This window comes from Spea bombifrons, chromosome 4, assembly GCF_027358695.1.
Source record: "Spea bombifrons isolate aSpeBom1 chromosome 4, aSpeBom1.2.pri, whole genome shotgun sequence".
Classification (NCBI taxonomy): domain Eukaryota; kingdom Metazoa; phylum Chordata; class Amphibia; order Anura; family Pelobatidae; genus Spea; species Spea bombifrons.
In genome coordinates this window covers 106,512,798-106,529,574 of record NC_071090.1, presented here as the reverse complement: position 1 = coordinate 106,529,574, position 16,777 = coordinate 106,512,798, and the positions used below count along the sequence as shown (strand labels likewise).

The 16,777-nt window shown below is 42.7% G+C and overlaps 1 protein-coding gene across 1 annotated transcript in view; it reads right to left on the bottom strand.

Moving 5' to 3' along the window:
• LOC128492694 (venom factor-like) overlaps nt 1-9,905 on the bottom strand; it is a 30,027-nt gene extending 20,122 nt beyond the window's left edge. Inside the window, exons 1-17 of the mRNA XM_053465349.1 lie at nt 9,802-9,905; nt 8,514-8,706; nt 8,138-8,300; nt 7,639-7,709; nt 7,291-7,385; nt 6,811-6,893; nt 6,178-6,265; nt 5,700-5,802; nt 5,484-5,604; nt 4,676-4,791; nt 3,746-3,892; nt 3,152-3,364; nt 2,537-2,740; nt 1,049-1,210; nt 785-914; nt 523-597; nt 154-354 (exon numbers count right to left, since the gene is read on the bottom strand). Coding sequence (XP_053321324.1) covers nt 154-354; nt 523-597; nt 785-914; nt 1,049-1,210; nt 2,537-2,740; nt 3,152-3,364; nt 3,746-3,892; nt 4,676-4,791; nt 5,484-5,604; nt 5,700-5,802; nt 6,178-6,265; nt 6,811-6,893; nt 7,291-7,385; nt 7,639-7,709; nt 8,138-8,300; nt 8,514-8,706; nt 9,802-9,866 — 2,230 coding nt within the window. The 5' untranslated portion in view covers nt 9,867-9,905. The remainder of the gene's footprint in view (nt 1-153; nt 355-522; nt 598-784; nt 915-1,048; nt 1,211-2,536; nt 2,741-3,151; nt 3,365-3,745; nt 3,893-4,675; nt 4,792-5,483; nt 5,605-5,699; nt 5,803-6,177; nt 6,266-6,810; nt 6,894-7,290; nt 7,386-7,638; nt 7,710-8,137; nt 8,301-8,513; nt 8,707-9,801) is intronic.
• Nucleotides 9,906-16,777: the final 6,872 nt, after the last annotated feature.

Genomic DNA, 16,777 nt, shown 5'->3' with positions numbered 1-16,777 from the left:
TTACTATAACATAAAGTAAGAGAACAAACCATTTGTATATTTAGCCCGCTATAATTATCTGAAAATATTAAATAATACTGGAATTCGGCATCTTTGCTTGGGTCACTATGGCGCCTCTGCTTCTGTTTTGGACCGCCATCATGAGTTCCTCACTTCTCGACATGTCGTCGTCATCCTTCAAGCGTCTCTCTTCTTCTCTCTTTTTCGTAAAGTGATTGCAGCAATCCAGGAAGGCGTCCACGCATTCTTTCCCATCGAGGATTAAGCCCGATCGCTTTTGGCAGCTGTGTCCCATCGGATTTACCTTCATGCCGTCTTCACAACATTTCCTGGGCAGGCCATTGTAGGTTGAGGCTAAAATAAGGATTGGATGATTATGTAGGACTACTTTTTAAGAAATATTAAGGGCACAGTAGTAAGAGAATTCGTGGGTTCTAGCTAACTGGATGGCAAGAGAATATTAAGATGGAACCACCAGGATAAATGAAGGATAAAGGAAGGACACAAAAGTTAATCATTGACCTTTTGTGGCCTTAAACGTGAGCAGGACCGCCGATGATCGGTATCTCACTGCTTGCAGGAGATCACATTCCGGTTCTAAGAAAGAGACAATGTTATTAAAATGGAGAAACGTAATTAAGCCCATTTACCCTCTCCCTTAAGGCAGAATAAGTCCCACAGGATAGACGCGGGTTCCTCGCCAGATACATCCCAAGAAGTTAAGGGACATCAAGAAAATCTGGAGAATGACTAATCTAACTTCATGAATCTGCTTCAGATATACCTGATCTCTGAGTTGTGGAAATCTTGAAGTCTGTCTGGACAGCCAACCCAGCATCAAAAAATACCCCCATGCTGTCGGCGCCACTGCCAGGAGTACAGCCGATGTCAGACTTTTCCACGGAGTCCCAAACCTTAGAAAAGGGGCAGCGGTTACAAACAGGTCCTATTTTGTGCGTCTCTTCATCTTAAAACGGATGGTTATAACCCATGGGGTCTTGCAGTTCAATAACACTTTATTTATGCCAAAATATGCACGTTTTCTGACCTTGGTTTGTGTGATCTTAAGCTTATTGTTCAGTACGAAGACACCTTTGTCCACAGCGACCAGTCCCACGCTGGCCCCGTGGTCCGCTCTTAGTCTCAGCTTCATCTGGGATCCAGGGAATTGGACTCTATTGTCACTTTCCTTATCACCGGTCACCACCAGCTGTACGTAGATGTAGATATATTATTACGCTAGATTTCTTTTAACCCCTAATATTACTACAGGCAATGCAAGGAAGTGTCGCAAAAAAAGCAGCCAGGGTGTTGGGTTGTATGGTGAGAGAGATTAGTAGCCTGAAGAGGGAGGAGGTTCCATCATTTTACAGATCTCCTAAATCTACTACATGAGACCCCCATCTCCAGAAGGATATTGATACATTGGAAAGAGTTCAGAGAAGGGCAACTAGAATGGGGAATGGTTTGCCGGATAAAAATCATGAGAAAATACTGAGCGATCCGAATATGCCTGGCTCGGGGAAGAGAAAACAGAGATGGCATGGGATGTAAAGGGTTAACCATGCATGGGATAGGGGTAAATCCATCCTGTATCTGAGACAAGATCTGGGGCAGATTAAGACTTGAGTCTTACATTAAGGAAAACGGACAGACACGATGGGCCGAAGGGACCATATCTGTTGAGTAATTCTATGTTTCTATGTTATATACTGTACATATGACGACATGATCAGGCTGGACGTGTCACGTGGCACTTGAACACAGTGGTGTACCGAGCACATGTGACACCCAGGACTGATCATTTCTTAACAACCCACCCCATACATCATGAAAATGGTTCATGGCAAACATTTGTAAAATTACTGGACTCAGCAAATTACACCATACAATTTTAATTTAATAGGACTGAATAATAATGTCCCTTCACAAAGGCCCAAAACAGAAATAGTAATGCAAAGTCTGTTGACATAAACACACATACACTTACCCTTAGAAATGCCTGCTCATTCACACGCACACACTCATGCTTGCCCTTACACACAAACATCCTAGCATTTGCACATATGCCTACTTGTCCTTACACAGACAGTTGCCCTATCGTACAAAAATCCTTCGCATAAACACTTTCAAAATGCATGTTCTTTCCCAAAATTTTCTTTCTCTGTCATTCTCACTCTCTTCCATTTCAATCACTCGCTACCTTTTTCCTCTTCCTTTTCTATTATTGTCTTCACCATCTTTAAATCGCAAAATAGTCATGCCTTTTACAGTAGAACCAGATATTATCATGTTTGTTGTACATAAAAACATAAACTTTGATGGCACATAAGAACCATTTGGTCCTTATAGTCCAGCCAGATAGGCCCAGTGTGAAGACCTCAAATCTTATTTTGTCCCTTGTCTTGTATCCAAATACCTGTTTAAACTCCTTAACTCTATTACCGTCCACTCTTACGGCTTGGAGGCTCTTCCACTTATCTGTCAATGAAGTAGACCATAAAAAAAAGACTCCTGAAGACAAAAAGCTGCTTACCGTCCCCATGCAAGTATCGGTCACGTCCACCCAGACGGAGTCTGACACGATCTCACGTCCTGCGCTGGTCTGCACGATGTAATACGCCACAATACGGAAGGACGGGATGTGGATTTTGGTGATTTCCAGTGACATGGTGACGAGGGACTGACCCGCCTGCCGAATCTTTCTGTCTACAGATATTATTCTGCCCTTGTTTATGATCTGCGGAGTACAAGATCATTTTGGATATGAAGTATGTGTCACAGAGACGTCCTTATAGCTATGGAGTTTATAGTTCCTAAGCAATCGGAGATCCACCTACTAGGCTTCCTCTTGTACATATTTTTTTTAATAACTTTTTATGTTTTTTTTTATAATTTTTCTGTCTGACAACACAACCTTGACTTCCCGGTCAAAGAGGTGGCTCTCTGAGGCCAATAGCAAGAACTCTGGAACTATACATTCTCTCTGTGCCTTCTTATAGAAGGCTCTGGTATATTACCCTTCCTAGAACCTAGAAGAATCCTAACCTGGCTCAGGGTTCCACTAAAGATGGCACTAAGTGGCACTTTGGCTTCCGGTTCCCTTTTGACTATATATTTTGTAAAGCCAACCGTTTATTTGTTTGATTACCAAGTAGGTGAAATGTGAGATCTGGTTTTGAGTTTCTGCATCACTGTTCCTGATGTTAAAATTCACGGCGACGCTCTCTCCAGGTTTCAGCTCCGTCCCGGCGATACCGATATGCAGGTAATTCTCAATCCCACCGAGTGGTTTGTAAGCCGTGGCTGTCATCGTTGCCGAAGCCTGCCGGTTTGAGAGTAAAGCAGGATCTGCTGTCTTGGCCTTAGAGTAAGGAAAAAAAAGTCAAAACGAAAAGTAGAAGAAAAAGATGGATGCAATGATTATTTACAGGTATAGACAGAAGTATTCATTAATTGAAATATCTGTTGAGCAGTCTTATATAGTATATATATAGTCTTATAGTATATACATATTCAGGTCATTCATCCGTCATGCCCATTTTAAAGTTAATACTACATTCTGGAAGGAAACCGCAAAAAAAAAAAAAAAAAAAAAAAATATTTGCTGATTTTTTTCTCTTTCTTTCCTAAGGGGGTGACCCTAAATAATGTCCATAAATTGCATAACTAGGCAGAAAAGAATGAATATACCTAAAATTTAACTTCACACCTCCATGCCACCAAATGAGCAGACGCCACTCACGGTTATCGTCAGAGAGTTTATTCCTGTAGGCGTGTTAACGGTCAGCCTCGTGGTACCATCTGCTTGAGTCGTTGCTTCGACATTTTCGGGTTCGGCCCTCACACGTACGTTACTTGCAGGAGAACCATCAGGATTTGTCACAAACACCTGCAGAACAAACAATCCCAAGGTAAATAAAGAAATGGAAAGTATTCCATGAAACCTTCTCAGGAACATTGAAGGTGAGGACAGAGAAGTCCATCCACCAACCTACGACTACTTAAGTTGGCTAAAAATGCGAGTTTGGCCGGGTCTAGCTTTTAGATTACTTTCAGAAAGATTTATTCTGCTCTTTTGTTACTATCTGTCCGATTTTATTTTCAAGGCTGAAGACTTGTAGAGGACTATGTGTCTGAATGTCAGCTATAGAAACTGTCTGGGGAAAAAAATCCAACATTACAGGATCAGTAAAGTTTGGATTTTGAGGTCCTAAAAATGAACTTGCTGGGGTTTGGATCTTGGATATGCTAGAGACAGACAGAAGACTACAAGAGCAACGCCTTAAGTGATCTTCAGGGATACCTCCTCCTGTTCCTCCAATACCAGAGTCTCCGGCATCTCTTGCTCCAAGTCAATACTCCTTAGAAAGAGTCCATGCCAACGGGAAACCTTGACCCCCGAGGAGAAAGTTGTGTCTCTACTCAGAGTATTCTATTAAGTGGTCATAGAAGCATGTCATTTGATGGCAGATAGCAGCCATTTGGCCGTATAATCTTGTTATTTTTCCACTTACTATGTGTCCTTAAGCGTAATTTTGGGCTTGTCTTAGATATCGTGTGCGTGTTTAATTCCCTCTCTGTATTAACCTCAAAGGAAATGCACACGTTGTTTTGAATTCACTCATACTAACACAACCAGATGATCAAATAACATAGAGACTAAGGGAACTACCATGGCATCAAAGGGCATCCCGGGTTTGAAATATTTGGAGGTTTTCGTAAAAAGGATTTTGTAAGGAGATTTCACAATGTGGATATTGTCCAGTTCAGCTTCCACTATGTCGCTGCCTGCAAAACAAAACACAGGACAGACACGTGGACTTCATAGAAAGACAGGCGAGCGTTCAATAAATGATTACTTCGCAATTAGAATCTTTAACGGAACCTGCCATGGTCACCAAAGTGTGCAGCGATGCATTTATCTTTAGTGCTGCCATAGGCCTGACCCAGGGCAGCTTCCCCGGGCAACCTTACTGCTGAGTCTCGAAATATGACATCATATCCTAGGGCCACCATGTCAAGTCAGGCGCAGCAGTTGCATTGCCGTGGGTTGGGCCTAGCTCAGCTCCAAAGATAAATACAGCATCAATCGCTTGCAGACCCCGGGAACACCATGGCTGTGTCAGCTATACACAGCCCCTTCATTGAGCAGCAGCGCACCAAGAATCCCGATTGCCCAATAGGGTGATCTGCCCCCAATTTTATCCTGCCATGCTAGGCCTAGATGCCCCCAGACACTTATTCTGTTGCGGAACATTACCCTCTACCAACCCTTTCAAAGACTAAACCGAACCAATCAGCAACTGAACAGTATAGGAAGTATGTCCTCTATGGGAGTAGTACATGCGTAACAATTCTCATGCAATCACCATAGCAACCAGCGGAACGTTCTTGTTGATTGCTACACTTTTACCATTTTGTACTAGAAGTTCTTCTCCTACATGCCCTCCGTCTGTAGGAATGGGCGCCCGTGCACCCACCTGTGTCCGTGATGACGGTGACTGACACATACAAAGTGCGTCCCACCATGTCCTCCTCTTGCCTAAAATATTTAACAAGATCACATCTCTTCAGCTTGCATTCTCCTTCCCCTTCGGAAATCTGTAGGACACGAGATGGATTGACATATCAGAGACGCATGGGAATGAAGCGCAAGTGTGCATAGGTGACGGGTGCACCGAAGATGAGAATATTACCGATACTCTTCTCAGAGTATCTGGGAGTCCTCTTTTTATATTATCCACGTTCACCCCAAACAGTACAAAGGCTTTGCCGTTCACAGGCTTTCCATAGAGGAACCTAAGGAGAAAACACAAAGAACACGTAAGATGATTCCAACAAAACATCAATGGTTCCAAAGATTCACTTTGCGATTCCTTTGAACATGAGCATGTGGCGTATCTCTAAAAAGGGACTCTCTTTGGTCCCAGTTGGTTAAGCAGGTCCAAAATCAATACATACTTCATAAACCATGTACTGCTAATACTCCAGATCAAGTTGAGCAGCCCCTCCAATGCAAAATAATTTAAAAAAATAATAATGAAATTATGAATTACAAGTATTACAGAGATTCACCCCGTGTAGAGCATCATAGAGTCTGTAGGTCCTCCATAACCAAGGTCCTCCATAACCAACAATTATTGTGTGGAAAATTCTTCCCGCAATGCTACTTACTGTGCTTTAATAGCCACTTCAAAGTTTTCATCATCAAAGTAAAAAAACCTCTGCCATGGCAACAAGGAAACTTCGAAGCTGGGTAAAACTGTCAGAAAGCACAAAGTCAAATGATCAATATGTGTGCAATGGTTTGAAGGTGCAGTGGAGTTTGGTAATGGAAGGAACACACTCCGTGCCCCATAGCCCCCTCCTGTCTGTCACCCTGTGGTGGGAGGGACAGACTCCATGCCCCATAGCCCGGTCCTGTCTGTCACCCTGCGGTGGGAGGGACAGACTCCATGCCCCATAGCCCGCTCCTGTCTGTCACCCTGCGGTGGGAGGGACAAACTCCATGCCCCATAGCTCCCTCCTGTCTGTGTCGCCCTGCGGTGGGAGGGACAGACTCTGTGCCCCATAGCCCCCTCCTGTCTGTGTCACCCTGCGGTGGGAGGGACAGAGTCCGTGCCCCATAGCCCCCTCCTGTCTGTCACCCTGCGGTGGGAGGGACAGACTCCGTGCCCGATAGCTCCCTCCAGTCTGTGCCACTCAAAAGTGGGATAAACCGACTCCATATACAATAGCTCCATTCTGTTTGTGACACCCTACTGTGTAAGAGACAGGCACTATATCTAACTAATAAATATATTTTACCATATTCCTTGACCTCAAACTTTGCGGTATAATTCTGCTGAGGGGAATCTTCATACCTTGCAGAGATTGTCCATATCCCCGAACTGAGAATCAAATAAGTCAATGTTACATACAGTACTGGTACGTTTCACTATACAAGTCTCCGAAGACGTCCCCTTCTGGAACTTAAATACATTTTGAAGTTCACCTTGGGTTCCCTGTGCCTGTAGAGAGTCTGAATGTCTGGATAGAAAGCCTGTTCTACAGGATTATGATACAGAGCTTTAGGATATTCCTGAGGTCCACACCTTCAGCAGCGTCAAGAGTTTCATTTCTTTGTTTATCAGGGTGCATTCGACTAAGCTTGTCTCTTTCTGGTGTAAAGACTCAAACCTTAATCAGTCGTATCTCAGATTCAGGGGCCATATGCCTATCCCATGCGTGTTACATAGTTACATAGATGTAGCGTGCATCAAGCCAATTTAGCACGTATGGGCTCACCTCACAAGTTCAGACAGCCGATGGGACAGGGAGATAATCCCTGCTTTACTGGGATGACGTACAGTATCTCTCTTTACAATGATCCCGTCCGGATGCTGAGAAAGGTGGAAGAGATCCAGATAAAACGGGCTAAATATACATCAGAAGCGTTTTCTTAGAGTGATCGAATTGTTTGACGTTTTGCAGAAATTTGCAAAAATGTAATAGTTACTTAGAAAAGATTATCAGATATTTTTTCCAATGGCGCTCTCCTTTTAAATTGATTGTTAGAATGTATGAATGCGTATTGATTAATAAACATTTTATACATTTTGACGTTATGTTGTCCTTATAATATAGCAGTCTTACCAGGAACTCGACGATTACTGCCTTGGACAATGGTTGTAGGTTGTAGTCCATGGTAAAGATACGATAAAGGACTAAGGAGAGAGATTTCGAAACTATGGTAAATAAGTAATTAGCATATATTATTTTTTCAAGATCTGAATTGGCCCATTCTCAGACTATTCACAACATGGCCCGGAACGGCCAATACCTTAGACCAAGTTGAGTATCCATCAAACTCTTGGTGGAAATTTGAAGCCGCTTGGACCTCAAAGTTGCACTATTCAGTGTAAGCGTCCTTTCACCACGGACACTCCATAACTCACGCTATCCTGAATTTAACTTTCATTATTTGTGCATACACAATGTTAAACCATGTATTGTGTCATATGCCAAGTGTAAATATGTTAATGCAATTTGTTGACACAACCTTTAGAGTCACCCATGGACTTTTGCTATCATTTGTTTTATTTAAAGGTAACCAGCCTATCTGGCGATGCTGAAGGAAGTGGTTATAGGTTACCTAGAGATCCTGGCGTGTAGATGGTCTTATCGGCCTGTAGGAAAATATATCCACTCTGGAACGTCAAGAGGACGACCTTCTCCAGAGAACAGAAAGGAGACTTCACAGTGACATAAACAAACTGCTTTTTCTTTGGGTCTCTCAGCAAATCTTTGCTTGGAACCTAAGAGGAGAAAGAAATCAACGCCTATTCTGCACAACATCAAGAACATTCCGCTACAGAATCCAGAAAGGAATCTTTAAGCATCAGTGAATCTTTTCCACACCCTTAAAGACCTGCAGTGGTCCATTCTACTCTTGTGGACACCATTTATTAGCCTAAATCTCAGAACCTGTTGCACTGACCGATGAGATTTCTCTAAGCAGAACTGCTCACCGTTAATTTAACGATCCCCAGGTAATTGTTGTCACCATTAATGGAAACCTTGGTGCTAGCGAGGGAGAATTTCCTTTGAGGGAAGTCCTGGATCTCAATGTCAGCGTCGAATGAAGAATGCTTTCCTTGTGCATCTAGAATGATGGTCTCCTCGCTTTCCACGCGAAGCACGTTGGGCAGGATGAGGACACATCTAGCCATTAGAGACATAAAGATGATGGAATAGGGCAAAATAGAATAGAGACAGACGCATATGAGATTTCAACAAATATATTTAAAAAAAACCTGTCGGCTTCCCAGTACTCAGCATGTGACGTCCACGCGTAACGTTCTAGCTGAGTTTGGTGTCATAAAGGAATATTTGGAAAACTAAATAGCCTAAAAGGTAGCATTGTGATGGTCTTTTAACCTGAGATACAGCAATTTTAGAACACATTAAGAAATGGAACATTGGCAGCATCAGAAGATCTTCTTCTTCATGGCATTCCAAGAACAGGCAAAATACTACATGGCTTATATATGAAGAGACGTTGCGGATGCAATGCGGCAGAAGTTGTCGAGTTACCAACATCTTATTAATAACGATTTTTCCACTTTTAACACTTTGCTCGCCATGTTTTTTTTAAGCATTTTTTAAACATACAGAAAAAAACAAAAAAACACACATATCATCTACAAAGTGGGTCAGATGTCCAAGACCTAATACATGTAAAAATCAAATACATGTAAATAAAGTAGGAAAAGTACATTAAATATAAAATACTGGTTAAAATTACAACTCATCTGGGTGCAAAGTAGATCTATCCAATGGAAAAGGGAGAACAAAATATATATTTCCAGACTGCTACCGTAAATCATACAATTAATACCAATCTCAACTTTAATTAATACCAATACTGCTACGTAATAATTAATACTAATAATAATAACTTTCACAGTACACACGATTGTGTTATAGTGATTTTAACTTTATGACACATTTGCGGTCACACTAGTATAGGGGTCTCCTCTCCGTTGGTAAATGGGACCCATGGTAGCTTTGTAAATTGCTTATATGGTAGAGCCACCCACAAATATTATTCTTCAGGAGTACAGGATATAGGGTGCGCTTTGGTCCACAGAGCTTACTATCTAGTGCTATAATCAAAAGCACCATTTATTATTCTAAGGGACAACAAGAAAATACAGGGGAAGTTCTCCAGATGGAGCGAGGGCCATCGCTGAGTATTCCCCATTTAGAACTTTGCAGCAGGAGTGTTCTTAGTGAATACGGGATGCTTATACTCACTGCGGTTGGACGTAGGAGCCAGCGAGAAGGACGAGCAGAGTCACACACAGCACTCGGCACCCCATGATGCCGTCAGGATGCCACAAGCACACATTTGAATGGGAATTTTATAGGAATTCCTCTGCGAGGGTTATAACTCTCTGTAAATAATCCTCTTTATCACTAACTGGGAGGAGCTGATGGGATTTCCAAACTCCCTGATTCTCAGCTAACAGTAGTTGCGTCATAACAACAGTATAAATGTACAAATACACACATTGCAAAAGACACATTGGAGATTTCCATGTAGAAGTAACGGGATGGATGACAGCCAAAAACGGGTCCATTTTTTTATTATTGGGGAGCTCATTTTTACTTTCAATCAGGTGTAGAAGTAATTAAGTTAATCAAATATCCATAGAAATCCAAGAATTGAACAACGCCAAAATGGCTACTCGTTTCGCCCTTTGGGGCTTCAACAAGATGGTCTACTGGAGCAATGCATTTCACAGGTATTTATATTAAACCAGTGATATTGGAGTGGTGCAATAGTTGGATTTCTAAGGATATTTGATGACCTTTTTTACTTCTACTGTGGGGATTGATTTGCTTTGCATGTAAGATACTACATGTATTAAAAAAACATTCTATGTTGACCTTGCTTTCTACATCATTTTGATTCCAACTGGAGGGTTTTTTTAGGGTGAAACTGGTGAGACCTCCCTAGGGACATCCAATGCTTATGGTCCCATACCCTGTCATGTGTCTTGGTGACATGTGTGTAACAGACGATATACAACATTTGGGGTCTGTGAGGGGCACCCAGTCAACCCGCGATCCATGCCTGGGTGGTTCACGCCCGGTCATGATGAAGGCTCCGGTTTTTGCTAGAAAAATTGGCAGGTTGTTCACTTGAATAGATTGTCTTGTTTGCATTTGTTTCACTTTGTTTAATAAATTCTGTGATGTTTGTAGAATCCTGTACTCTGATCTCTACGTCCAACACGATTCTTTACTGTTCATGTAAAAAAATATACATAGAACGTTGCAAGTGGCTGTGTAAGAAGCATGGCATGGAGCTAGGCTTTTACCAAGACTTTTTCATGTGACTTCTGGACCCGTGGCAGCGAGTAAACGAGTATTTAGGTATTTAGAAGAATAGTGTTTATTTTATTAATGCAAGTTCAATGGTAGATAAAGCAATAGACACATACCTAAGTTGCTGTAGCCTGGAAGTGGACGTTAAGTGGGGTCATACGTGATGCTGCAGTAGCAGTATGTCAGAATTGTGGCAGGTTGGACATTCCAACAAGATAAAGCACGACTGTTGCATATGTATAATCCGATTCATCCAGCATGCAAACTGCTTCAACACAGAAGTCCATAGAGTAGCAGAACAATTGACAATGGATCATTTTTATAATGACCCTACCTTCTTCTGTTGATTACGGATGGATCATCCAAGGAAACCTCACAGAGCTGTCGAGTTGAGTGCCCATGTGGAAAGATATATGGTGGAAACAATTGAGCGCTGGACACAAAATTCCAGAATTGCAACAAACCTGATAAGACTGGCTATAAGGGTGTGGGAATTCCGATGAGGAACTCTGAACTTCAAGGATGGAAGATGGTCCCCACACTCTCAGAAATGGCCCCAGAGACCAGCAGATACACAGGTTAAGTGTCTCCGGTGCCATATGGACATTGTGTAGAAGACTGCCTACCGGCCAACAGAACCTATGCAAGGAAATGTGTGAGATGCTTACTATGTGTATTGAATGTTTTTTTCTTACAGTAGTTCCTCCTCTGTAGCCGGTAAGTTTTTCCGAGTCAGGAAATGCACAAAAACGGAGCCCATACTATCACCTACCTTATATTTATGGCTGACAGGCCAGAACAGAAGAGCGCTTAAATACTCTGAAGGGCAATAAAACTCCTGGACCAGATGGGATTCAATATATCAAAAAGAGGGGCGCATGAACATGTGGAGAAAAATGTACAACACAATAGTGTAATATATTGTGTAGTGAATAATCTAATGTGAGTGCATTAGATTATTCACTACACAATATATTTTTTGAATTTATTACACTATTGTGTTGTACATTTTTCACCACATGTTCATGCGCCCCTCTTGTTGATACCGTATTGGCCCGAATATAGGCCGCACTTTTTTCCCCCACTTTAAGTCTTTAAAGTGGGGGTGCGGCCTATATTCGGGGTCTAGGCAGCGGGGTTAGGATACAGATCCCCCGCAGCGGTGCAGGGGACCTGTATCCTACTCTCTGATACACTCAGACAGCCTCCCCTGCCGGCACTTTCCACGAGGGAAGTACCGGCACGAGAGGTTGTCTAAGCGCATCGCCGGTGAACACCCCCCCCCACCGACTTACCAGAGCAGACTCCCGAGTGTCTTGCGGGGCCGGAGGAAGACATCTACGCAATACGCGTATACAACTTCCGGTGCCGGCACTTCCGCTGAGTGCCGGCACCGGGAGTTGTATACGCGATTTGCATAGATGTCCCCCTCCGGCCCCGCAAGACACCCGGGAGTCTGCTCTGGTAAGTCGGGGGGGGGGGACAGAGTGGCAGCATATCTCGGGGGGGGAAGGACAGAGTGGCAGCATATCTCGGGGAGGGGGAGAGGACAGAGTGGCAGCATATCTCGGGGGGGAGGACAGAGTGGCAGCATATCTCGGGGGGGGGGGGGGGACAGAGTGGCAGCATGTTTTTTTGGTGCTTTTTTAAAGAAAAAAACTTTTTCTTTAAAAAAGCACCAAACTTTTAGGGTGCGGCCTATATACGGGGGCGGCCTATATCCGAGCCAATACGGTATATCGATTCTTTGGAACACTTGTGAGGAGTGTTATTTTGGGAGCTGCGGAACCTGTGGGGGTATATATATATATTTTTTTTTTTTTATTGTATCACAATCACGTGAAGGTTGTTCTTTTCTTTTTCTATTACCAGATGGGATTCAACCTTATGTACCTCAGTGGTAGACAAACCATTATATTTCATTTTAAGTGTAAACCAGTGCAGTTATTCTGTCTAGTAACATTGCAGCTGGGTTGTCATGGATACTGACCTTTCCTTCCAGCACCAGGTCACTTGTCTCCTTTGAGCCAATCAGTATCTCTATGGGACATATGTCAGTCTTCCTGAGCTAGGGAAATGTTTCTCAGCCTATCAGAGGAGAGGATCTAAGAAGAAACTTCTGGAAGAGAAGAGCTAAGCAGGGGAGTGAAGAAGGAAGAGAGACAGACTGTCCTCCCTGTAAGTAGGCCTGAAGTAAGCCTGCTGCCTTTAGTGTGTGTACTGCTGACACCCAAGCAGTACACTGAAGTGAAGTACAAGTGTGCAGAGAATACAGCATGGTGCTGAGTGAGTGTGAGAGACTGCAAGTACCCAGAGCGTCCAAGTCCTGCATCCTGTACCAGTGAGGTGAAAGCAGAGCTGCAGACAAACATCTGTGAAGACAGTTATTACTCTCAGTCCAGAAGGTTAAAGGGGCAGCATCCCAGAGCTGCCTGAAGACACTAAAGAGAGGTACTTCATTAATATATATATATATATACCAACATATATATCGTTGTCTCCCTAGGTACCGCTACCTGCATCAAGGGCCCCAACAGTGCACAAACACTGGGACATCTGGGTGGGAAGAACACCTACATTTGGGGTGGGGGAGCTGGTGTTGCAAGTTAATCAGTTATCTGTGTTATATATTCTCAGGACTGTGCACCCACTGCTAGAACTGAACTGCATAGGCACAGCAGCTGGCGGTCCTTATATTATAATACCTGTTTATTTCAATATATTCTATAAATAATTTGCATTTTAGTTGTGTGTATTATTTTCTTGTGTGAAAGGGGCCATTTCTCAGTGGGTGGGTTCCCCTACTCAACATAGTACAAATCACTGAGTGGAGGCACTGTGTAAAGAAAGAATGTCCCGATCTCCCAGCTATTGCGGAGGCTCAGGTTTCCTGTAACCAGCGTCACTGAAATATGTAACTACCAGCCTGACAGCGGAGCAAGGTAAAAAAAGGGTTACATAAGCATTCAATTTTGACTGGAAACGTGACATTGGATTGGAGAATAGCACATGTGATGCCTTTGTTCAAGAAGAGGTCCCGTTAGGAGCTGGGAAACTATCGTCCGGAAAGCCCAAGGTCCATAGTGAGAAGACTGTATGAAGGAGTGTTAAGAGGGGAAATACAGGACCTTGTTTCAGGTAATAATATTATTACACATAGTCAACATGGAGTTATGGCTAACAGGTCATGTCAAACTAACTTACTGGCTAGAACATACCTGGATGATATTGTGATCCACAGTACAACATGGAATACACAACTTCCTAAGGTCCAGGTAGTTCTTGATACCTGCTAACCCTGGTAAAATTTTAACTCAATAGTCAATAGTAACACAATAAAAAGCATTGCCAAGTCTGACGTTCATTTACTATACAAAATATACCAATCCTAATGCTGTATCAACATAAAAAAAATTCTCAGTGGTTCTTTGAGGATACCTTTGATAAATGACACAAAATTAGGCATGGTAATTCAGACTAATCTTGATGTTTCTTGTTTGCAGGGTGATTTAGACAGTCGGGGACTGGGAGTGCAAGTGGCAGATGAGGTTCAACATAAATAAATGCAAGGTTATGCATTATGGTAAAAATAATAAAAAATGCAACCTATACTATGAATGGAATATACCTGGGGAAAAACCACCAATGAGAAGGATTTAGGAATAATGGTAGACAACAGGCTTGGCAACGGTGCCCAATGCCAGCAAGCAGCCGCGAAGGCCAATAAGGTTTTGGCATGCATAAAATAAGGTATTGATTCATGGGAGGAGGATATCATCTTCGCTCTTTACAAGTCAATGGTAAGACCTCACCTTGAATATGCCGTACAATTCTGGGCACATTATGAAATTTGAATTTTTCTGTCCAATTTTGGTGTGTTTTTAAATTGTTTTTTAAAGGTGGGTGTCATTTTCGGTTTCGGCCAAGTGAATGCTGAATTTTTGGTTTCCGTTTCGGTCCATAATTTTCATTTTGGTGCATCCCTAGTAGCTAAATGTAAAACCTGTCGCCTTCACCTGCAAAAATATCTGTGGATTTCATCCTTCCTTTACATAACATAATTATAATTCATTTTTTGGTAAAATGTTTTTGAAAAGGTGTTGATAAGAGGCCCTTTTTCCTTGTCCTGTATGCCACGTTGATTTTCATACGAATCACAAAGCTCAAGTGTTGATGTTGGAACCCCCAGACATGCTGCAAATGGCATCCAAATCCCATACGCAAGCAATGTATGTATGGGATGTCTGATACGTGACTGCTTAATGGCTTTCGTGTACTTATTGAATCCCTTCGTGTATTTAAATGTTTATATGACATCCCCCTTTTCTCGTTTCTCCTCCAAACTATATACACCTTCTTCTTTCTGCTACTAATGCCACTAGCTATACAACCCAGCACCCTGCTTGCTGATTCCCCCAGTAGGGTAGGGTAGGTGCAAATCGGGGTGTCCAGATTAGGAAGGAAAAGGGGCAATTGGCTTCGGCGGGTGTGACAGCCAACTGGCCCAGTGGGTCTGCAGTCGGACTTCGCAAGAACTGATGCAGCAGAAACACATTTCAGTTGCCGTAAAGGATGTTTAGTCGGCAGATATGGTGGAAGGCAAGCTTGGGTGGCATCCTTGGTGGCAACAACTGCAATCAAACGTTTGTGATAACCGACAATGAGTCTCCATCGTTGTGGAGTAATTTTGGTCGCTCTTCCAGGCAGAGTTGTTTTAATTCAGCCACATTGAAGGGTTTTCTAGCATGAACTGCCATTTTAAGTTCAGACCACAGCATCTCAAGTGAGAACTTTGATTCGGCCGCTCCAAAACCTTCATTATGTTTCGTTTCCGCCATTCAAGGGGTGGACTTGCTTGTTGCGCTTGAGCTTTAGGTTATAAGATGATGGCCGGCATTCTCCTTGAGGATTTTCTGGTAGAGAGTTGAATTTGTGATTCCGTCAATAATGGAAAGTCGCCCAGGTCCTGAAGCAGCAAACCACCCCCAACCATCACACGACCACCACCGTGTTTGATTGTGGGTCTGAAGTCTTCCAATGGGTTCACAGACTATTATCCCAAAAGTCCTCGGTCATCGAGATGTTTTCTGGCAAATTCAAGCAGTGATTTTATCCTTGCAATTCTCTCATGGATGCTATTTTTTGCACAGTCTCTTTTTTATCGTGGAATCATGATGTAGGCAGCCAGTGAAGAGAATGGGAAAAATGAGCAGACCAGATGGGGCGGATGGTTCTTATCTGACATCAAATTGTATTTTTGATGGTCGGTGAGGCCTCAGAAGGCTGAGAGTGGCTAGATCGGTTGTTGAGTCATTTGGTTATACGGGGTGCCCCATATTGTGGTAATTCATGTGAGAGGTGTATGACATGTTACCCTCTCCTACAAAGGGCATTGACCTTGGTCATTAAGGCTGGTTTTCTGCAATGGTGGTTGTTGTATCCAGAGGTTGTATTGGTGTGGTTCTGGATAACAGCCTGTCCGGTCTGAAGTTTGTAGTTCTCATGTTTTAGAAGTCTTGTATGATCTACAAGAGACAGCAAAACTCCAGGAAAGAATAATCTGGTTTATTTAAATCAGTGTTTATTTTGTATGCTCTATGCAGGGCTAGTTCAGTGTATTCTGCAGGAGTCGTTTACCAAGGAGTTGAAATCTTTAACCTCATTACGGTCTAGTGGATAAAGCCGAATAATACTAAAAGAGGTGGAATTCTCCACTTTATTGCTCTTTTGGTCACCTCCAAAGTAATTGATTTTCTTATTTCCAGTGTATTGCCCCGGGTTTAAATAATCCCATCATACGCCATATAGTCCCATATATTAGTTAATATCCGCATTTATCCACACAAAAAAAACAACATTTGGATACGTTTTTTGCCAGATTTTTTCCACAGAGAAAGAA